The sequence below is a fragment of the Octopus bimaculoides genome, chromosome Z (genome assembly GCF_046866305.1).
Source record: "Octopus bimaculoides isolate indiv1 chromosome Z, ASM4686630v1, whole genome shotgun sequence".
NCBI lineage: Eukaryota > Metazoa > Mollusca > Cephalopoda > Octopoda > Octopodidae > Octopus > Octopus bimaculoides.
In genome coordinates, this window is record NC_142944.1 from 22,842,064 (window position 1) to 22,867,822 (window position 25,759).

The 25,759-nt window shown below is 34.6% G+C and overlaps 1 protein-coding gene across 1 annotated transcript in view; it reads left to right on the forward strand.

The window, feature by feature from the left end:
- The window catches only part of LOC106870681 (uncharacterized), a 363,307-nt gene that overhangs the window by 170,036 nt on the left and 167,512 nt on the right, over window positions 1-25,759 (forward strand). Inside the window, exon 4 of the mRNA XM_052973700.2 lies at window positions 6,679-6,736. Within this exon, the coding sequence (XP_052829660.1) occupies window positions 6,679-6,736 (58 nt within the window). The remainder of the gene's footprint in view (window positions 1-6,678; window positions 6,737-25,759) is intronic.

The window sequence follows — 25,759 nt, forward strand, 5'->3', positions numbered from 1 at the left end:
AATAAGAACAATGATAAACAAGTGAAGAATAAATATACAGTGCATGTGCTTATTTGGCAAGAAAAAAAATGACCATTCCAAAATATAGCAATATCTTACTTCAAACAATTTCACATCAGGAATCTTGCAAAACAAACTCATAAACGTTAGAGGAAGAAATTTAGCTGTTTCTTGCAGAAACAGCTGAACAGATCTATAGAATTGTTTTTTCATGGACCCTTAAAATAATACTGAGGACCCAATTTACTATTTTGTTCATGAGGACCCTGCAAAAATCTTATATGGACAACCCCCCTCCCCGTTTGAGAACAACTGCTTTAGAGTGTGTACTGGGTGCTTTTTTTATCCATGACACTGGCACTAGAAAGGTCACTTTGTAAGGGGCAAGACTAAAGAACTGCCACACTTGAAAAAAGAAATGAGAGAGGAGGAGGAAGATTTTAGTTGGTGTGAGAAAAGGGTTAATGAGGGGAACAGATTTATTGTTGTGAGGGAAGTGGTTGTGGGGAGGAGAGATGAGGGTAATAGAAGGGAGTATGTAGGGGGTGATCAAGTGCTATCCCATGCTAAAGGAGGTAAATATGGCCATAGGGTGAAGTGGGGGGGGCATAGGGTTGAGAAAGGGGGGAATGAGATGAGGGCAAGGTGAGCCCAGAGAAGCTGTAGGGAGAAGGACATTACAAATAAAGAGACTAGAGGTAGTAGGGTGGGAGGAAAGATGAATGTTGAGATAGCAAAGCTGTGAGGAAAGAATGGTTAAAGATGGTGGGGGGGGGGTAGAAAAGGTGAGATGGGAAAGTGTGTTGGGAGGGCAGAACATTAAGGGAGAGAGAGAGAGAGAAAGAGAGGGATGGAGATGGTGGGAAGTTGTGAAGAAGCATGGTGTGAGGAGGAGAGGCTTTAAGAAAACCATGGAGATGGTAGGAGAGAGAGCAGAACAGAGGATGGATGCAGATAAAGCATCCCAAGAAAAAAGAAGGCAAAAAAGGAGTAATTGGTCAATGAATGAATGCCATCTCTCTCTCTCTCTCTCTCTCTGCATTATCTCTGCTGTATTTGGATCTATTTTAAAACGGGGGGGGGGGGACCCACAGTTTTCATTAATGTTTTACGTAGTGTTTTTGGTACCGAAAGACTTTCAAACTTCGTATACTTATCTATTTTGTGTTATAGAACAGAAAAATATTTTTATATTCAAATTTATTTCATGTAAAAAATTGTCTTATTTCGATAATTTCAACCAATCACTGACAAGTATTCAGTTGTTTACATTTACTCCTTTGGCTGATTAAGCGGTGTAAAGCGTATTTAATCTCCATAACACGTGTGTTCGTTTTCCTTCGTTAAATTTGCTTTTTTTCATTTTAAATTTGCTTTTTTCATTTTCTTTTTTTTTTTGCTTCGTTTTATTTGCTTTTTTCATTTTAAATTTGCTTTTTTCATTTTCTTTTTTTTGCTTCGTTTTATTTGCTTTTTTCTTTTTAAATTTGCTGTTTTACCCTAACCCTAACCCTAACCTTAGGGTTAGGGTTAGCCTATAATAGAAAGGTTTATTAGCTACTGCCAATATGCTTCAGCCATTTTTTGACAAGGAAATAATAACTTTATCACCGATAGAATTGTTTCAGAATCGTTTGTTTATGTAGTCGGCACTTAATGTATATCGGCTGAATGGACGTCAGTGATTGGTTGAAATTACAGAAATACGACAACTTTAACATGGAATAACTTAGGGGTTTCTTTTTTTTTTTAAGAAGACTAAGAGAAAAAGATGTTTTATATGACACATTCTACCAGTGTTCCAAGTTTCAAAGTGTTTCGTTAAGAAAATACTGTGGCCCCCGTTTTAAAAAAGATCCCTGTATTTACCTGAAATAGTGAGTTTTGTCTACTGCAACATTTTGACAATCATTGTGCTATCTTGCCATTTCATTGGTGAAGTTCAGCAATTTCAAGTTAGTTTGCACTTCTTTTATGTTTTCTTAAGTCTTCCTCTTCCACAAGTCCAATCGACCTCAAGTGCTTGGCACTTTTTTTATACATCTGACGTCATCCATAAATATCAAAAATCCATACCACTGCTGTCTTTCTTGCAAACAACATTAAATTTCTCTTAGACACAGTTTTATGTACACATACATCATCATCATCATCAACAACAACATTTAATGTCCAATTTTCATGCTTGCATGATTTGGATGGTTGGCAGCTTCATGTCAAACTGTCCAACCCATACCAACATGGAAAGCGGACATTAGACGATGGTGCTACAAAACTATGCTTAATATAAACCATTTAAAAATTTATTTCATTTTTCCTCAGAGCAGGTGCAGTCAATTAGTAAGAAGCTTGCTTCCCAACCACATGTTTCTGGGTTCAGCCCCACTGCATGGTACCTTGAGCTGACTAAAGCCTTGAGAGTGGATTTGCTTGACTGAAAGGAGACTGTCATATATATATATATATATATATATATATGTGTGTGTGTGTGTGTGTCTGTTTGTCCCCCTCCATCACCACTTGACAACTGGTGCCAATGTGTTTACTTCTCTGTAACCTAGCAGTTCAGCAAAAGATATCGATAGAATATGTACCAAGCTTTAAAGAAAAGAAAACAAAGTATGGTGGTGGGGGTGCAATTCATAAGGCTAAGACCTCTTCAAAGCAGTGCCCCAGCATGACCACAGTCTAATGACAAACAAGTAAAAGATAAAAGATAAAAATGATTAGTTTTTCTTTCCCCGCCTGCCACCCCTCTACACAAACCTTGATCTACTAATTTTACTAATTTCATTTTATTTACTTTCAATATTCTAAATTAGCTTTCAATACTCTTAAAGTCATCTGATATAACTGCCTTTGGTAAAAGAAGTTTCAGGTTTCCTGCTTCTATGAAGATTTCTGTTTGAACATGTATTGTATGTTCAAAGAATCTTCTGAAATATTTTGAGTTTTGAGGTGGGGGGTTGTTTTTGATGCCATTTTCATAAACTTCAGTGTTAATATTTTTCCTAATGTTTCATTTTAGCTGCAAAAATACTTATGAAACACTTTTTTGTTTTGTTTTCCTTTTTATTTTTTATAATTCTTGGAATCTTTTAGATGTGATTTCTTTTCCTTAAACCACTAATTTCTCTTAATCATTTTACCTCCTTTAAATTCTCTCTCTCCCTCTCTTTCCTTCTCTCTCACTTCCTCACTCTCTCCTCTCTCCCTCCCTCACTCACTCTTACTGTGTTTCTCAAAGTCCCTCTCTCCTTAACTCTTACTTTTTTTTTCCTCTCGTCTTATTCTCGCCATTTCTTTCTCTTTTTTACTCTTTTTCTTTCTCCACTAGTATTTAAATAATCTCTAAGTGATTTTATTTCTCTCCAATAAAAATTCCTGCTCCTACAATATGTTACCCCTAAAAATAGTGATTTAGTTAAGTGACCCCAAGGAATTCTCATTTCAGTTTGTTATATTAATGAAAGGAAATTAGTTTGATGTAAGCATAGCTGTGTGGTTAACAAGCCTGTTTCATAACCCTGTGATTCTTGGTTTGATTCCATTGTGTGTCTTGTACAATAGTCTGGAGGGGCCAGTATCTTGTGGGTGGGATTTGATAGACACATAGAAACTATGCAGAAGTTTGTTTTCAGCATGTGTGTGTATTTTTTGCCTTTGTATATTGGCGTAGGGTATAAACATCAATGACAAAAACCATTAAATCAGTGCACTTCAATAAAGTCCTTTGTGATAATTGCTCAGCACGAAATCACATACTTCCTTATCACTTGTCACCTGAATAAACATAATGATCCAATGATTGATCTGTTGCAACCACTGGTGCTATTCAACATCATCATCATCATCATCATTTAATGGCTGTTTTACATGCAGGCACAGGTTGGACAGTTTGACAGGAGCTGACCAGTAGAAAAGCTGTTCAGGCTCCATGTCTGTTTTTGTACAGTTTCTATGGCTTGATAACCTTCCTAATGCCAACCACTTTGCAGTGTATACTGGGTGCTATTACACAGTATTAGCATGGGTGCTTTTTATGTAGCACCAGCACCTATTGGTCACTAACTCCAATATAAAAACAAAAGCCACCAACATGATCCTTCACTACCTCCATTATCTTCATACAATTCCAAGATTCCTTGTCAAGATGATATGACTGGTGCATGTTGATTTTTATTTAGTGTTGCTAGAAATAGCAACTAAACTTCCCTCATATCACACCCTGACTACCACATAGTGATTGGAATGTTATCATTTACTGCTATTAGTTTTTGTTAAAAAATAGCACCAAAATTTCCCTCATATCTTAGAAAAAGAAGGATGTATTAAATAATATGCAGTCCTGTATACATTGTATTTGTGAAAAAGATGGAATCATCATGGTTGGAATATCTTTGAACATAATTCTTCATCTTGTCTCATCCTTGCGTTAAACAGTATCAAGAGTGTTCCAACTAGTGACAAGTCCTTATGTAGTTGCATGAATTATAATGAAAACAGCTACATTTCTTCAAATTGCATTTTTACCCTCTTAAAAGTAAAAAAAAAAATTGGGTAATGTAGTCCTAGATATACTGCACCTGGAAATGGAAAAACAAATCGAATAGTCATAACTGGAATGTATTTTACCATAGTGCTTCTGAATCTGGTGTAAAGAACAATCCAGAAGATTCCAATTAATACTGATCTAGATTTTTGCATCACCATCAGCATAATCATTATTTTAATGTCCATTTGTCCATGCTTACATGGATTGGACGAAATTTGTTGAGGTAGATGCCCTTCCTGTCACCAACCCTCACCTGGTTCCAAGTATGGTAATGTTTCCCCTTGACAAGACATGTTTTCACAGAAGATTGAAAATGGACATTTTTTGTATGACTGAGACATTCATTTATAACTATCATGTGATGTCAAAACATGGAGATCCCCAGTTCACACACACTCTCTCACACACATGAAGGGCTTCTTTCAGTTTCTGTCTGAAAAATCTACTCACAAGGCTTTCCTTGGTCTGGGGCTATAGGGCTTTCCTATAAGTAGGTTATCTCCCTTGGCTAGGCAGCGCTCTATGTAGACAATTAAACTTCCGCAGACTATCTACGCTATTGTTATTGTTTTACATCTTATCATGGATATAAAGCAGCTCAATGATTCAGCTATCGAAGTACTTACTGTGCCTGAGTTAAAGAAATATTTAAGATTATATGGACAGTATGTTACTGGAAGAAAGACGGACTTGATTGAAAGGTTTGAAAGGTATAAAAATTCTGTCGATGAAGAATGTCAACAAAGTAAATTCATCGGACGATACTTCAGACAGGAATAAGCAGAAGTATTGCCTGATCCCTATCTGCTTTCAGCAACCATTCACTGATTTGGCCATGAGCATGATAAGGTGTAGAAGAGGTAGGGACAGTCACACTATAAAGTCTAATAATTAGAGGAATATTAGATTCAATGCTGTAAATTTATTATTTAATCAAACACACACACACACACACACACACACACATATACATATATATACACACAAAAATAAGACGAATGACCAGCAAAAGTGCCGAATCGGCATCTATTTCTAGCATATAGGAGTCCACTTTTGCTGGTCATTCCTCTTATTTTTGTATGTAATATAATTTTAATCTTCGGATTTTTTTAATATGCTAGACCACTGGTTCTAATTGATTAATATCAATTTCTATCCTTATTAATAAATATATATATATATATATATAAAGAAAAATATCATAGCTAGGCTTACTCGAAATTTTCACATTCATTCAGAACATTAACAACAATTTCAATGTATTTATTATTTGAATGCAAAATTCTTTATTAAAAATACCTGTACATCAACACAACAATTATTAGATTAAACATTCGTGTTTAGCCCGACGTACACCACTCGAATTTGTTTCTCTCTTGAATTTTAACATGTTCTAATCGGTTAGTGAGGAGATAAATCAATGAGACATTTCACTCATCTACTAACTGCGTATATATGATCATGCACTTACTGATATTTTAAATATTTTGTTTGGAAAAATGGATGGCAAGGGGTGATCTTTCGATGGTCCATTAAAATTGACGAAATGCTGGGGACACATTTGGCTATTTGCAGTGTAAACAAAGTCTTTCCTCACAAGTCTCGATCTCTGAAGCCAAATACGACGAATAGCTACATTTGCAGGATATCTATGTAGTGAAATAACTTTGCCGTCTACATTCTTCCCTCTATAGTGGCTGCATATAAAGCAGTATTTGCGTGATTTCTTTGGAAACATATTAACCGGTTAGTACAGTATGTGAATCGTCTGCGGAAGTTAAAGCAAGTCACTGAGCATGCGTACATGTCATACGGGAGAGTTCCAATCAGGGGTGGATAACAACCTTATAGGAACCCCCTATAGCTGATGACACTTGCTAAGGTGCCACACAGTAGAACTGAACCTGAAACAAAGTGGTTGTAAACCAAGTTTCTTAATCACCCATCCATGCTTGTGCCTTGTTTATATAAAATAAATTTTTTAAATTTTTTCTGTTTTTCTAAAATAATTTATGAAACTTGAAATTTTACAGTTCATATTACTTTTTAAGCTTAAAATTGCTGCAATTTTATATAAACCAATTTGTTTATAAACTTAAAAGCTCTATATTTCTATTTTTCAGAGCAAGAAGAAATAGAGGGTGATTCTGTGAAGAAATTGGTCTTAGAACCATTAGAAAGGTAATTCTTTTTAAAAATTGTAAAAAATTTTTTTTACTGAAATGTTATGTTCACTGAGTCTTTGGAATTGACTGTATCCAAAAACTGATAATATTGATTTCTTTACAAGGCACTTGGCCAGTTCTACCAGCAAAGCAAATATAGTTTACCGAGAAACTATTATATAATTAACTAGTGTTTAATTTATCAACTGCAAATAGAGTATATCTCAAAAGTTGTTGCTGACCGTATTTAAACATCACTTCTTCTCCCTTCTTTAAAATATTCTTAGTTTTTCAAATCTTCAGTTACAATTTTATTCGTATATAGCATGTTAATGTGTGTGTGTGTGTGTGTGTGAATTTTTACAGTTTGTATGTATGTATGTCATTATTCAGTTTTATTTCAAGATTTCTTGCCAATAGAGAAAGACCTGGTTTCTAACCTAGATCCAAGGCTCCTTCCTTGGAATTTCAACATCTACAGGGCATTTTTGTATGTGTATGTATGTATATGTGCAAAATTATATGTTTTCTTTTATGTATGTATTCTCATGCATATAGCTGTAAGATATGTTACATCACCTATTTTGTCATGTCATGCTTTGTATTAAAGAATAAGGTATAAATGTGGTCCAACCGATGTGTTGGTTAATCTATGGTTTTCTCCATTTTCTAATTATTTGCCTTGGTTCCTGATAAACTTTTGTTTATCCTGTTGTTATCTGCACTCTACGTGTATTGTCTGCCTGCACACCATTGACCGGGGATATTACAGGTAATGGATACCAATAGTATATATGGATATTTTATCCCTTAGTCGATTACTATAGTTGCTAAATCTGTTTACACACACACACACACACACACACACACACACACACACACACACACACACAACCAAGAAAGAGAGAACAAATTTCAAAGGTCACTGTTTATATTCACTCAATATATTTCAAAGCGTTGGAATACTCCACGGCATACATAGGTGCAGTCATATAAAAATTTATAAATATATAAATATATAATAATACATGAATGTACTTGGGAGGTTGTATGTCTGTATTAAAATCAATGAGGCTATTAAAATATGCGGATGGGGAATGTATAGCAGTAATCCAAATAGATGAGAAAGTTTGTATAGAATGATTTTAAAAGGAATCTTGAGCAGGTGCAAAGTCTAATGGCCGTTTTGAGAAGATATAGGTTGGTATGGGTGAGTTAATTATATATATCTATATATCTATATATATATATATATATAGAAGGTTGATTATTATGGCTGGCTAGAGAGTAACCATTGGTTTTGCACCTAGACGACTCATCAGACTCAGATGGATGGAGGCACATAATCTTACTACAAGTAAAAGGAATCTGATAAGTTGCTTATACAGCTAAGCATTTTTTAGGTGCAAAACCAAGACAGATAGATAGATGTGTACATGCATGCACACACACACACACACACACACATATGTATACAGATGCAATGATAGTTTGGGGAGGAGTTTCAAATAGACCCACTTACATGACTTACTCGAGTAAGACTGAAAAATTCCACATGCTTCAAACTTCTGTGTCCAAATGTCTACAAAAAAACGTTCCAGAAGAATAGACATCAACAAATCCCAAAATGCAAGAAAGTGTATTGGAATTATATTGCCAGAGTTCAAGAAAATCTGTGTGGCAAGCATTTTGAAGTGTTGTCATTGACAAAGTTGTATCCCAAGAATAGTTCACGCTCTCAATGAAGATGATCTAGGCTGAAAAGTGTTTTGTAGTTAGCAAGATGTGTAGAAGATACAGATTTTTTAAAAAAAGATTGTTTGAAATGATGAAGCTACATTTAAATTAAATGGTTCCATTAACCACCCCTTTTGTACCTGCTGTGAACTTGAGAATCTGTATATTATGAGGGAACAAACATCATGTCAATTTAGCTCTGACCGGTTGTAATGACAAGCATTCAAGAGGATTTTGACAATGCAGAATTTTATTTCCAACAAGATAGGTCATTTCCATGCTACCATATTAACGTTAGGACCTATATTGATGAGATTTTACCAAATAGGTGAATTAGATGGGGGAGGTTCAGTAGAATACTTTCTATTTTCACTGTACCTCACACCACTAAACTTTTCTTATGGTGATAATTAAAGGATAAAAGTTTACAGTACAAAACTGACAACAGAGGATGAATTGAAGGCAGCTATTGCATGAATATTCATTCAAATACCAAACAATGTTTCTTGATTTTTTGCAATTCTGTTGCTTCATGCTATCATCTGTACCTGGACAAGAATGGTCATTAGTTTGAAAACAGGCATTCGTAAAAAAAATTAAATTCTGTCTGTAGACTCTTCTAAATTTTGAAAATGAAATCTATTTTAATAAACACTGACTTTGTAATCATTCAAATATATGTATACATTTTATACATTTTTTTTAGACACCCTCTGTATGTGTATGCGTGCGTGCGCATGTATTCCACTGAATCTTTTCTTGGATGATTTTGAAAAGTACATATGTATATAAACCTTCCACAGAAATAGATGTGTGGGTGTGCATTGTTCTACTGTTCTCTTAACCTTCTCTTAATGTAGTATTTTTTTTGTTTGTGTGACATGTTTAATATTGGTAATTATATTTTATGTATGCTAATTGATCAAACTTCAATTAATGCCTTTGCTGTATCATTTCACTGAGTTCTAGTTCTGCACCATTTGTTGAGTTTATTTTATATATTTTCTAGAATATTTCCTTCTAGGATTTTAAATTGTTCAAGCAGCCATCTTTTCACCTGAAGCAGTTACTTCTAATCAATACTTTCTCTGTTGGATCTCTGATAGATTTCGGTTTCACGCAACTACAATGTATATATATATATATATATATTTATATATGTATATACTCAAATACATGTGTGTATGTGTGCGTACATGTATCTACACATACACACACACACACACACACACATTTGTGTGTGTGTGTGTATATATATATATATATATATATATATATATATATATATATATTTGTTTAAAGTGAAATGTATTACTTCTTTCCAAATACCAACACACAAATTCACTCCCTTCATCCAATCATGAATAGGAGGTGAACGTTCACATTTATATATGCTGGTTTAGCTTTGCGTGTTGCTTGTAAAAATAAAAAAGTAAAAATTTCTTCTTCAAATAAACTGGCTGCTCGTTCTAGCCTGCTGTTTAGAAATAGTGATTTCATAAAACATTATTGATTTCTATGTACAATGCTCAATAGCATTATCAACATCTCCCTCCCTTACTCTGTCATTCTGTCATTCCAACACTCTGTCAATCAATCTCTGCCTTCCACGGCACCGTCCCTGTGAATCCAAGCAACTCAGCTTTGCAACTCGCAAAGCAATGTAACATCTGTTTACAAAGAAATGGACTAACTAATATATCTAATAATAATTTTTTTTTAAACCCCCCCCCCCCCCCCGCCAGCAGAATGGTCATTGGTCATGTGAAGACATATATTTGGATCACGTCAGTTTCTCATATTGGATCAATGATAGATTTGTAGGTCTGTTATTGTTCTTGTAATATTTTCGGAATCTAGGGGAACCACATGTGGAATATGTTGGTTTCTGTGTTTCTGAAAATGTTTTCATGCACTACACTCTGCTAGGCTTCTGTCATGTTGATTATAAATACACAAAGGTAAATTTTGTTTTCTCTTTCATTTGTATTGCAACTAATTACACACATGGTGTGTGTATGCTTATGTGTATATTTATATATTTACATTTGTATATTTACATCTATATATGCGTGTGTGTGTGTGTGTGTGTATGTGTGTATATGTGCATGTGTGTGTATGTATATATAAATATATATACCCACATGTAGGTGTGTGTTGTATATATATATATATATATATATATATACACACACACACACACACACACACACACACACACACACACACACACACACACACACACATGTATGTGTATATGTATATATGTATAAAGACATAGATAGATAAATATAGATATTTTTTGTGTGTGTGTATGAATACATATATAAACATATACACATATAAAGAAAGAAATAGATTTATAGATGGTTATATATGTGTATAGATATAAATGTGTATGTCTCTCCATATATACACATAAAAATATGCATGTATTTGTATGTGCAACATGTCATTTGAATTTTTCTTTTGTTAGTAACAATGTATAACCCTTATTCTAAATGGCATTTATTCTGATTTTCCAACACCCAAACCTGAGGAATTTGATATTCTTTCATAACCTATAAGGCTTGCTGTTGTTATAAGTGTCGTTGTTGTTGTTAAATGATTTATAAACACAATAGTGATCACTGTTCAGCCTTCACATTATCGTCAACTATATTTACACACACACACACATACGTCTTCATATACATGCATGCACACATTTGTGCGTTCATCTGTACACATACTGATCTTATAGAATATACACATATGCATGTTTATACATTCTCTATAATATATTACATAAGCTCACATACTAACACATGCATGCTCTCATATGGTTCATGTATTCATACACACAAATACACATACACTAATACAAACGCATACACTAATACAAACACACACCCCACACACTCATACACATACTCACACATAGATACACATATCCACTCATATAAAACCTCATATACATACACACATAAATACGTATACATCTAAATACATGTACATATGAATACACGGCCAAATACACAAATTTACTCACATGCATGCACACACAAATTATGGTATCGTACATATATCTTTCACATTCATGGATCTGAATCTTTTTCTCATAATTTTCTCTGTCAAGTGACATTTTAAATAAATCAAGAAAATAATTAAATTGAAATAATTAATACCAAATCTGTCTAATGAACTTTGTAGATGTAGGAAAAAGAAAGGGAGTATTCAATACATGTGTTTATTCAAAATCTAGCATTAAATTCTTCTTTCATCATTTTGTTTATTTGCATGCAAACACACACACACACACACACACACACACACACACACACACACACACACACACACACACACACACACACACACACACACACACACACACACGCAGATGCATGCATGCAAAGATGCAATTAATTATGGCCCTTTATATGTCTTGAATTCAAATCCTACTGAAGTAAACCTTCTGGTATCAATTAAACAGACATCATCATCATTGTCATCATAATCTCCACCACCACTATCATTATCATTGTCTTTATCCGTCATTATATTTTTATAATTATTTGTTGGCTGCTTGAATTATGCCAGTTTGTTAAATCTTAACATAGTGTCTGTCTATCTATGTCTGTCTGTCTGTCTGTCTGTCTGAATATATGAATATATATGTAGACAAACAGATAGATAGATAGATAGATACACACACACGTTTATTTCCCAACAACAAAGTATATATCAAATTTGGCAAACTGACAGAAAGTGATTCTTGCTTTTGACTATGAATTCTTGAGTTCCAAGCTAAAGTCTCACTGGATCCAATTTAATTTTCATCTTTCCATGGAAAATAAAAAAGTGCCAGTAAAATACTGGGGCAGTCCCATATAACCAACTATATTAGTACTCACCACTCCTTATGCTACTGTTAGACATTGTTATTTTGGTAAAGAAAAAAAAAAATGATTTCTGGAAAATACAATGTCCAAAATATAAAATATTCATCTCTTTGTCCTCAGGGAAAAACGTATTCCTCTCTGTAAACTTTTGGTATTTATAATTTGCCGGCACTGCAGACCATCAACAGTTTTGTTCAGTTCTGTGGTTTCACTATAAAATATTCACAAAGATATAGAATAACTGATATTTTATGGCTAGCTGCTTCTGGACATTCATTGTTTTCAAACTTCAAAAATCCACTGGGATCTCAATTGTATCTTTTTATTCCTTCAAAGTTGTTATTTTAACCAATCCACCAGAGACAACCACTTCCAGTTCTATCATAGAAAACTGCTGGTGTTGGAGTGGTTATATTTTAATTAAAATCTTCCACCATTCATGTAAAATATTCTATGTTCTAACATCAGCTTAATGTAAACATTAATTAGTAAACTAATTATGTTTCACATTATTTAAAGTAAAAATAAATTAGTTTACTAACTCTCTCCAAATTCTTTATTTATAAAATTTATTGAAACATAAGCAGTACATTTTGTTAGAAATGAGGTCATGATATGTTTAAGTTAATACCAGTAATATACTTGGATTCAATTTTAACAATTAATAGTGACTTAATACCTTGTCAAAAATATTTGTGTAAATTACAGCCAAATTATGAAGAATTATTTATAAATTCTGTTTCTGTGTCACTATCTGAAGTTGCAATTTAATCTTAGAATGATGCTATAGCTATGACAATAATTTTGACATTATTTTTGATATAATAATTCTATGAAGTTATATATGATGTAATAATAATAATAATGTTATGATGTTATTAATGACATAAAATTCTTTTGATACAATTCTTTTATGGTACAGATATAATGTGTTGTTATATATGATATAATGTTATATAGTGTTATATATGATATAATCCAATGATAGTTCTATAAGATATAATACTCTTATGACACTGTACATGCTAATCTTATGACATTATCAATTACAGATTAATAATATTAATGTTATATACGGTACAGTAAGATTATGGTACTATATATATATATAATGTAATATGTTAGGTTATATACAAAATATTCATCTGATGAAACTGTGTGTTTGATCTTTATACTGTACTTGAAATACACAACCATGCTACTTAAGTTCATAGTAAGCAGTTATTTGCACTCTATGCAGAGTGCAAATATAAGTTGCTTCCATTTCCATGAAACTTAAGTAGCATGTTTGTATATCTTAAGTACCACATAAAGATAATTTCTTTTTGTATCAGAAGTATAGCTGAATGTCCACACGGTGTTTGTATGTGGATATTAGATTTGTTTTTGACATAATAATAATAATATAGAAATGTGAATTTGATTTAAACATCTCTTGAGTTGGAAAAGCTGCTATCTTTTTTTTCTTTTAATTTAAATTTAAAATAGAAAATTTTAAGTTTAATTGGCTGTCTTTTTAGTCTCATAAATTTTAGATAAGAATGGCTGAGTGAGTTTGGCATAATTTAGTAGTGGTGAGAATTCTTGAAGGTCAGTGGTTGCAAGAAAGGAATTTGAGAAGAGACAGGGGCTGGTTGTAAGGTGTAAGGATTGGGTTAATGTTTTGGTAGAGCCTCATGAAGAAGAGACAAGCAACTGGAGAAAAGCAACCTTTGCTGTATACACTGGTAAACATTATGATATGGTTTGCACCTACTTTCATATCATTCTACATTCACACACACACACATGTATGTATGTATGTATATATATATATATATATATATATATATATATATATATATGTATGTTCAGATGAGTTATGTTGTGACAAAAATGTGTTTTACTACACAATCTTAAAATGATTTAATGCTGATCTCTTGTAGAAATCTAAATCATTCTAAAAATGTTGGATATCTGAAGTTATTTTAAGGGTTTTAGACATATTTTAATTTTCACAATTTATATTGTATTGTAATCCTCATTATATATCTGCTTGAATTATTATTATTATTATTATTATTATTATTATTATTATTATTATTATTATTTAGGCGGTGAGCTAACAGAATTGTTAGCATGCCAGGCAAAACGCTTAGCCGTATTTTACCAGTCTTTACATTCTGAGTTCAAATTCCGCTGAGGCCCACAAGTATCAGTTGAGTACTGGGGTCAATGTAATTGGCTATCCCCATCCCCCAAATTTCAGGCCTTGTGCCTATAATAGAAAGCATTAGTATTGTTATTATTCAAGCTGACAGAATCATTGCCATCTTTGCATTCTGAGTTCAAATGCTACCAAGGATGTCTTTCATCCTTTCGGGGATTGATGAGTACCAGTAAAACACCAAGATTGTTGTAACTGACTTGCACCTCCCCTGAACTTGCTCACTTTGTACCTATAATTTGAAACCATTAATATTATTATTATTATTATCATAAGGGTGGCAAGCTAGCAGATTCTGGATGAAATGCTTAGCGGTATTTCACCCATCGCTACATTCTGAGTTCAAATTTTGTTGAAGTTGACTTTGCCTTTCATCCTTTCAGGATCAATAGAATAAGTACCAGCAGAACACTGAGGTTGATGTAATTGACTCATCCCCACCTCTCCCAAGCTGCTCTTGTGCCAAAAATTTGAAATAATAATTATTATCATCAAGGTGGCAAGCTGGCAGGATCGTTAGCACACTGGGCAATATGCTTAGCAGTATCTCGTCTATCGCTACGTTCTAAGTTCAAATTCCACCAAAGTTGACCGTCTCTTTCATCCTTTCGGGATAGATAAATTAAGTACCAATTGCATACTGGGGTCAATCTAATCAACTGCCCCCCTCTCCCCAACTTTCAGGCCTTGTGCCTATAGTAGAAAGAATTATTATTACTACTACGTGTTCAAATCATTATAATTATATTAGAAATAAATTATCGATAAAAAAGAAACTCTTCCTCTCAAATTTTGTGCAGAAATAGCAACCAAATTACACAAATCACAGCTTGCAGTTTTTAATGAAAACATGTATTGTAGGTGCAAGTGTGGCTGTGTGGTAAGAAGTTTGCTTCCCAGCCACATGGTTCTGGGTTCAGTCGCACTACATGGTACCTTGGGCAAGTGACTTCTACTGTAGCCTTGAGCCAACCAAAACTTTGTGAATGGATTTGGTAGACAGAAACTGAGAGAAACATGTTGTGTGTTTGTGTTTATCCCCCACCATTGCTTGATGTTGGTGTGTTTACATCTCTGTAACATAGTCTGGCAAAAGACACTTATAGAATAACTAATGGGCCTTAAAAAATAAGTTTTGGAGTTAATTCATTCAACTAAAATTTCTTCAAGCTGGTGCCCCAGCATGACCACAGTTTAATGACTGAAACAAAAGATAAAAGATGTTGAATCATGAATTCTTAGATATCCTAAAACAATGGAATGGTCGTGAGTAGGAACTCTTTGGTTATAGACCTATTCAATCAATAGACCTATTCAATCAGGTTTAAACAACAAACACTTTTAGGTACTTCAGTAACTGTATGCTACCTAATTGTAATGATTTTTTGATATGTAACATTAGTAGTGGGTAGCAATTTTCTTCACTACTTCAGGGAGTGACGACGCTGCTTGACACGAGTACCGGGTTCAGCTGGCTCTGGCTAACAGTAACTGGTGTGGGCCCCTATCCAGGGTTACGGAAAGGAGACAACCTTCAAAGAAATCCCAAGTGGAGCCTCGTAGGCAGTTTAGTGTTCAACTCAACACTCTTCTGGCAGCTCCTGCAACCAAGCTGGTGTCAAACGTAATGCTCTGCACTCCTTTGGACTATGTCAGCAAGGTCGAGAGAGGAATCCTGACGATTGGGCTACCCAGGATTTTCTTACATCTAGCCCAGGCCTGTGCAAAACTAGAGAGGACATGAAATGTAAAAACCAGACTGGATTACTTTATGCGCAACTTCATTGTCTCTCAAGACAAACAGATGCCAACAACAACATTAATAAAAAGTGGTTTGGGAGAAGTTAGAATTAATGAGGAAATTACATAATAATTCTGTAAAACTATTTAATCTCCTAATATGTAATTAAAGTTTATTACCTTACTGTTTCAATTAAGTTGCAAAACAGTCAAGCTTTCAGACTAGGGGTTATTTCTGTGAGGAACTGCTACCCCAGCTAATAGTGATGTTAATAGTAATAATAATGATAAAACTAATAATTCTTTCTGCTATAGGCACAGAGCCTGAAATTTTGGAGGGAGGGAACTAGTCAAATACACCAACCCTTTTTGTATAATAGTTGATGTTCAGAAAGGCATCCAGCCAAAAACAGAAACAAAAAAAAAAAAATGCCATAGCAGACAGTGGAGCTTGGCACAGTCCTCTAACTAACCAGTTCCTGTCAAACTATCCAACCCATGCCAACCTGGAAGATAGATGTTAAGTGATGATGGTGATAATGGTATATCTATCATTATTTCATTGATAAATAAATGAGTAAATAGATAAATTACTACTGAAGTAGAAAATTGGATTCAGATAATCAAGCAGAACCTACAGTAAGCACTTCCACAAAGAACCAGCTATCGGTTCACATAATAATTGAATTATGATGTAGTTTGTTCATATTACTGACAATCCAGGATATACAAATAGTTAATATTTCCTTGAGGAGTAAATAAAATCTTTAAATCAATCATAAAATCAGGATGTATGAGAGATGACTACAGATTTATTAGTTCCATATGATTACAGTTGTTTTGTAATCATTTCCGTGTAGTATTATTAATTTTAACATTCTAAATTAAATATGTACGTTTTTACATCAATGCATCTTTAGCATTATACAATAGAATTGTATATTCACATAGAGATATATAATAGAGAAGAAAAGTTCATCTGATTATATATATACCAGAACATCAAGGATACATTCGGGATTGTGTTACAGAAATAGAATCCAATGTATGGAAGTTGGAAGTGGGTACAATAATTTCATTTTTATGAGAAACAATTATTAAAAGAGGTGAATAGATGAGTAAATAAGTAGATATTTGAAGTGAAGTGAGAGATTTCTTCAGTAAAGCAAACAATGATTTTACATCTTGAAATTTTCCATTAACAATCGGGTAATAATTAGATTTTGATTAAGATAGTAGCCAGTTAAATACGGTCAGTTTAGAGATGATATGGTAACAGGGAATCAGCAGCAGTCTTTGGTGAGGCAGTATTAAAAGTTTGAGGTAATCTTACTGTGTTTTCTGTTAGGGTTAATTAATTCTTTGATAAATCAATTCTATGATCAAAAGTACTCCAGTTGTTATTAACTGCCAATTGTTTTCAGAAACAGTGTATCTAGGATTGAATAATAATAATAATAATTTCGAATTTTGGTACAAGGCGAGTGATTTCAGGGAAGGGGCTTAGTTGTTTACATAGATCCCAGTGCTTGACTGGTACTTATTTTATCATTTTATCAACCTCAGAAGGATGAAAGGTAAAGTCGACCCTGGCAGAATTTGAACTCAGAATGTAAAGATGGATGAAATGCTGCTAAGCATTTTTCCCCGTGTACTAACAGTTCTGCCAACTCACCACCTTAATAATAATAATAATAATAAAATTAAGGCAAATAGACCAGATATAGTTGTCAAAGATCATGAAGAAAAAAAATGCTTTCTAATTGATGTATCAATACCAGCAGATGACAACGTTTCTCTAAAAGAAATGGAAAAACTTTCAAAATACAAAGACCTGGAAATAGAGATAACTCGAATGTGGAATCTAAAAACAGAAACAATTCCTATCATAGTAGGTGCCTTAGGTATAATAAAAAAGTATTCAGACAAATACATAACAAAAACACCAGGACTTACAAATATATATAACATACAGAAAATTGCACTACTGGGTACTGCACACATTCTACACAAAACACTTTCAATACAGTAAACATAAGAGCACCACAGCAAACCACAGCACATACCCAAGGCGCACAGAGCTGCGCTCGGTAGTGAAGTGAAAGCACGTTATAAAAATAAAACTACTGAATAATAATAATAATAATAATAATAATGAGCATATTGACCGCAATGTTCAGGGGTGCTCTACAGCTTATCAGAAAAGAGTAAAAGAGGGGACAGAAGCAGACAAGTGATAAAATTCAGCAATGAATGCTTGAAGTACTTACACAGTGCACAGAATAAAACACAAAAATAGAGAAAAATGAGTTGCAAAAGATCCATAGAGAGGGTTAAGTTAGTAGGCATGTCTGTAGTATTCGTGAATTTTGAGAAACATGGAATTTTATAAAGGATGTAATGCCTTGACAGTTAACAATTTACATTCATAGTTTATTCCATACTTCAACAATTGTGAGCAACAAAATAATGCTTCTGAAAGTCATGATTTCTGCACTGTATTTTTGATTTTTGTAAGCATGTCCACAAGTGATAAAAGTATTGAATTCAAAAGGGTGGTCAAAGTTGTTCTTGGAAAGACACTGGATAATTTTGTGGATTATTTAATGTATTACACCCTGTTGAAGTAAGCCTATGGGATGTGAATTAAGAGAGATATGTAGCTGCTATATCTAACAAGTTAAGTGATCTTGCAGTGGTTCCATATGTTTTCTTATTGGAAACAGAAAATTTACAAAAAACTACTTTTTTTTTGTTGTTAAATGGTTTACATTTATTCTGAGATCTAACCACACCTATATTAGTAGAATTAGTAAATCAACTTTACAATAAATGTGATTTTGCATTATTTGAATTAATATATAATAAACATATTTGTTTTATATCCTTTTATGACCTGAATTTTAATTTCACCCAGGTTGACTTTGCATTTTATTCTTCCAAAGTAGATAAAGTACTGGTTAAATATTGGGGTGGCAGATATAATTAACTATAACTCTTTGAAGGTGATGCTCCAGCATGGCCAATGAGCAGTGACAAAAGCCAGTAAGATTGTATATAGTTTTTTTTATATTTTAATTAAAACTGAAGCTGAGAGTTTCTTGTGACTCAAGTTTCATGCAATTGCAATCACCAGGCAAAATTAACATACATATACATACAAACATGTATGTATGAATGAATATGTGTACATGCATGTATATATATATGTACACACACACGCACATACGCGCGCACACACACACACACACACACACACACACACACACACACACACACACATATATATATAATTATTGTTATTATTATTATTAAGGCAGTGAGCTGGCAGAATTGTTAACCCATCCAGGCAAAATGCTTAGTGGTATTTCGTCTGTCTCTACATTCTGAGTTCAAATTCTGCCAAGGTCAACTTTGCCTTTTATCCTTTCAGGCTCAATAAATTAAGTACTAGTGAAACACTGGGGTCAATGTAATCAACTGGTCCCCTTCCCCACAAATTCCAGGCCTTGAAAGGATTATTATTATTATTTTGAAATTTAATTAAAATAAAAATTGTAGAATATGTTTTTATGTGAAATATTTAAGGATTTAACACTGTGGCCAGTACTAGTATCATGTAACTGGCACTTGTGCTGGTGACACATAAAAAACACCCATTACATTCTTGGAGTGGTTGGTATTAGGAAGGGCATATAGCCATAGAAACCCTGCCAAATCAGATTGGAACTTGTTGCAGCTCCCCAGCTTACCAGCTTCAGTCAAATCATCTAACCCATGCCAGTATGGAAAGCAGATGCTAAATGATGATGATATATATATATATATATATATATATATAGTTCAAAATTACAGAAAACAAAAGACACATATATGTATACATACATATAAATTTATATATATATATATATATATATATATATATATATATAGTTCAAATTTACAGAAAACAAAAGATGAAGACATGTATACATACATATGAATATATATATATATATATATATATATATATATATATATATACAACCTTATATAATCACATGTGTGCGCACACATGCACACACACACACACACACATAGGCTAGGCTACTGATCAAATGAAGTATGGCAGATGGCTGAGATATGTATGAAAGTTCAATGATTGGAAACTGACATTCCCATCTCCATCTCCCCTCCTCCTAACAACCCTTTCTTTGCATCAATTCAAATCAAGAATGAGTGAATGAATATATCGGTCGATATTTTTCCTTATTTGTTTTTCTAATTATTATTATCATTATTAATATAATTATATCATCATCACCATTTCTCCCCTTCCTCCAGCTTATTCCTATTTTTATTGTTGCTGTTGTTGTTTCTCCAATGGACAGAACAGAAATAGATTTCTTACTACAGTGATTTTCAATTAGCTTATGCTGTACTTCAACATTCTAGTGTCGTACTCTTCCCCTAACTCTGAAAAAATGGGTCGTCATTATGATGCTGACCGGTTTTTTTTTTGGTTTTTTTTAATACTTTATTAATTGGCTATTTGCCAATTGTTAATGCAATGAAGTTAGGAAGCAATAGGGTAAATGCAGTAGACTGGAGTTTGCGTAGTTACAAACCTACTGGCTTAGCATGTTCAGATACTGTTAGAGTCAACTTCATCATTTTCTTGTTCCGATATTAGTATTTGCAGTACCAGTCATATACTGGACTATCAATTTCATTGGCATCACTATTTCTCTGATTAATGTTTCTTGTGGCCAATAAAGAAACACATTTACATAATGTAATGGAATATAATTTATTTTATAAAATATAATTAATCTGAACAGTTGAAGCAGGAAACTCCCCCCCTTCCCCACTGCCATCATTTGCAATGTCTTCTTCATGGTCTGACCTTCCTGTATTTAAAGAAAACATTTATGTAATTTGGTGTGTGGTATAGGTGTATCCAAATACAGCATGCAGTGACATGATAGGGCCAATAATAATCTTTTATCTTTTATTTATTTCAATCATTGCACTGCAGCCATGCTGGGGCACCACCTTGAAGGATTTAGCCAAACAAATCGACCCCCGATACTTATTTTCTTTTCGAGCCTGGTACTTTTTCTATCAGTCTCTTTTTACTGAATTGCTAAGTTTTGGGGACATAAGCAAACCAACACCAGTTGTCAAGCAGCAGGGCAAACATGAATACACACACATTTGCATATCATCATCATCATCATCATTTAACGTCTGTTGTCCATGCTGGCATGGGTTGTACAGTTTGACTGGGCTGGCACACTGGAAGGCTGCATCAGACTCTAGTCTGATTTGGCATGGTTTTCTACGACTGGATGCCCTTCCTAACGCCAACCACTCTGAGAGTGTAATAAGTACTTTTACGTTCCACTAGCATGGATGCCATTTGCATGACACCGGTATCTGTCACGACTGCAATTTTACTCAGCCTGATGGGTTTTCTTAAGCACGACATAAAGGTTTTGGCCATTACCTCCATGAAGCCCAACACTCGAAAGGAACTCAGCCACTTTGCCTCCATGAGGCCCAAAGCTCAAAAGGAACTCCACTTTGACTATGTGAGGCCAGCTTTCGAGTCAGCCTCATGACATGTATATATATTTGACAGCCTTCTTTCAGTTTCTGTCTACTAAATCCGCTTGCAAATCTTTGGTTCGCTCAAAACTGTATAAGGAGGATGCCCAAAACGAGGCGATAGTGTGAGGGCAGTTGCTATGGCATTGAGGTAGATCCAGCCACCACCATTAATGGGAGCAAAACCTGGATTTAAAACACTGAATGATGATGTTCTTCCTTTTCCGTCCTCTGATTCTGCCTCCCTGGTTACCTGTTTAAGCATACATTCCCCAATATATTAGTATGTGCTCTCTATATCTACATTTACTCTGCTTATCACTCCTGCAACTTTCAAATAACAATTTCTGGCCTTCTTATCATTGTTCCCTTTTGTATATTTACTTTGTGTATAAGACTCACCCACCCAACACCACCACCATATTGTTCACATTAATGTGGTTGGCTAAATGAACAGAGGAAGTGTATGGCCTCCTCTTGTCCTGTCTCACCTATGACTGTTCAACCTCTCTGGTTGTAAAGTAGTTGGCATGACGAAGGGCATCCATCTGTAGATATTAACCCAAATTACATGAAAATCCAGTTTTAAATATGTTGTCATCCAACTGGAGCCAGCATGGAAAAAAGACATCAATCAAACGAATACAACAAACACACACAAACACACACACACAAACACACACACACACACACACACACACACACACACACACACTATTACAAAGTTTCCATCTAACAAATTCCTTTCACAAGGCATTGGTCAATTTAAGGCCATTGTAGAAGATAGTTGTCAAAGGTGGCACAATGGTGCAATTGAACCTAGAACCTTGTTATGAAGCAGATATCTTGTCTTACCACACAGCCATCCCTGTATCCTTAAATTCTTTTAAATTCTGAATTCAGATCCTTCTGAAGTAGACTTTACTATTAAGATCCACTCATTTTACCATTCTGTCATCATTAGTATTATCATCATCAAGGTGGCAAGCTGGCAGAGTCGTTAGCATGCCAGGCAAAATGCTTAGCAGCATTTCGTCCAATGCTATGTTCTGAGTTTGAATTTCCGCTGAGGTTGACTTTGTCTTTTATCCTTTTGGGGTCAATAAAATAAGTACCAGTTGAGACTGGGGTCGATGTAATCGACTTACTCCCTCCCCTGAAATTTCAGACCTTGTGCCTATAGTAGAAAGGATTATCATCATCATTCATATAATGTCCTTATTATATAAGGACATCATGCTCCAATGTCTGCTTTGGAATGGTTTCTATGTGTTTTCCTTTCCTAATGCCAACTGCTTTGCTGAGTGAACTGGATACTGTTTTGTTTTTTTCATGCTTGCAAGACCATGAAACCTAAGGCAAATGAAGGGTAGGATTCAGCTTTACAGCAATGAGGAGTTTAAATTATGAGAGAAGGGAATTATTAAATTTGCTCTGAACATGATGGTATTTTTGTCTCAATCAGCTCCCACTCACCCTCTTCTTCTGCATTTTCCTTTCTCCGATTCTTCCTCTTTCTTCTCTTGTTGTTATTCTTCCTTTCCCTCTTCTTCATCTTCCTTACCTTTTTCTCCTTTCTCCTCTTTTCCTTCCCTTATTCTCCACCTTCTCCTCCTCCTCTAATTTTTATGACTCTGTGCCAATTTAAGAGACCCTTATTTACTTCCAGCAACTGCATTAAATCCAATTTTTCTTTATTGCAAGTATTTAACCAAACAACACTAATTTAATGTTGCCAACTAAAGAGAATATATTTTACTGGGGTGAATGACACAACCCTTACAAACACTGAAAACATCTGTTACTTTCATCATTTGGCTCTCTATGCCAATTCCACTCTTTTACAAGACTAGTTCTCACTTTCTTACAACTCTTGTACAAACATTTCAGTCAACTAATTGTATTGGTGTTATTTCTCTTCCTTGTTGATCTTTAAAATTTTAAACACCTCTTGAGGGAGTCGTTGCCTATTAATAGCAAGGACAATCTCAATCACAAAATGTTTTTTTACCACACTACATCACATGTATAAGATCCTATCTTACATTTGTAGTTTTAATACTCTGAACCTCACCCCATTTCAGGTATTTTCCCCATGACCATGTTATTGGTGTTATTTATATTTAATACTAGCAGAGCCACCCAGCATTGCCTGGGAATGAAATTGTTGCTTATTGGTACTTGGAAACTTTTACGATAATTAAAATGGGGATTAAATGAAAAAAATTCACACAGCGAATATACCACGTTATTGTTTCACTGTTATATACACAGATATACATTGACGCATGTCAGTCGAAAAGTGAAAGTGTAATAGTAATACTTACTTTAACACTCAATTGTTTTACACTTTTGTATATGACATGTACATACTATTCATGTAAGTGCTTCTTCATATACTATGTTTTCTGTCTTGCCATGTTTATCACTGAGAATGTAGAGGTTCTTTTCATCTCCAACTCTAGAACATCCAACATACAGCTGACCATGTGAGAAGCAAGGTTGAAGGAGGTTAAGTCTCACTACCTTTAGAGATTGACCTTGTGCTTTGTTGATAGACATTGCAAAGCTAAGTTTGACCGGAAACTGCAGTCTCTTGAACTGAAAGGGGAAGACATTCTCACCCATCATGTTGCCTGTAATTATTGTTGCTTTCAACACATGGGGCATGGCTGTTTTAACAACCAACCTTGTTCCATTGCAGAGTCTGGGTGCATCAAGGTTTCTTAATAGCATTATGGGAGCACCTATTTTCACGATCAGAATGTGTGGTGGAAATCCTGGTGGCTGAAGTGAATTGAGGAACTCCACTGGGTAATGCGTTGCCTGTTGTTGATCAGGGACAGAGTTAATTGATTTGTATGAACATTCAGGTCCTGGAAGCTGAGTTAACAAATTTAAATTCAGCTTGTCTACAGAATCATTCCTTGGTGCCAGAATTGTTCTTTCACATAGCCACTTGTGACTTTTGTAGTTTGTGGCAATGTTTGGAAACACCTTGCTCTTTAGTTCTTCAAGGGAGGCAGTCATATTGCCACATGGGAGATGATGCAGATTATCTTCTGGATCTTGTGGAAGTTTTCCATTTGCAATGTCAAGTAACTTGTTGGAGAACTGTGCGGCTAACGGGTCACCATGAATGTGAACCCTCATGTTGGTTGTCAGAGTAAGCTGCTTGACATGTTGCCAGATATATGAGGACTTGATGCAAGCTCTCAGCTCATCTGCCCTGGTTCCTCTGGGAACGACAGGCAGCGTTTGCCTGAAGTCACCAGCCATGAGGAGGGTGACACCACCCATGTTCTTCTTATTGTTTCTGAAGTCTTGTAGTGTTCTATCAAGCGCTTCAAAGGCTGCTTTATGGGACATCGTTGCCTCATCCCAGACAATGAGTTTGGCATCTGTAAGGAGTTTTGCTAACGCTGTATTCTTTGTTATGTTGCATAAAGGAGATTCATTTTGGATGAGGTTCAGAGGCAGCTTGAATGTTGAATGGGCTGTTCTTCCACCTGTTAGGAGTGTGGCTGCAATTCCAGAGGATGCAACAGCCAGAGCAATCTAATTTCTTCTGTCTCGCCTTGGCAAGGAGCAGGTTGATCAATAATGTCTTTCCTGTGCCTCCAGGAGCATCTAAGAAGAAAACCCCACCAGTGTTATTGTCCACAGATGTAAGAACTTGCCAGTATACCTCCTTTTGATCCTGTACCAGAATTGGTTCCTTTTCATTGACAACTGCTTGCAAACTTTCCATGTTGTATGATGTTTCCCTGATTAGCTCTTGTGCTAATCTGTGTTGAACATCTCTGACAGGAGGAGCTGGAAGACCATAGATTTCAAGTTTGTTTCCACCCAGTGATTGAACCTTGTCGTCTATTAATCTTAATGT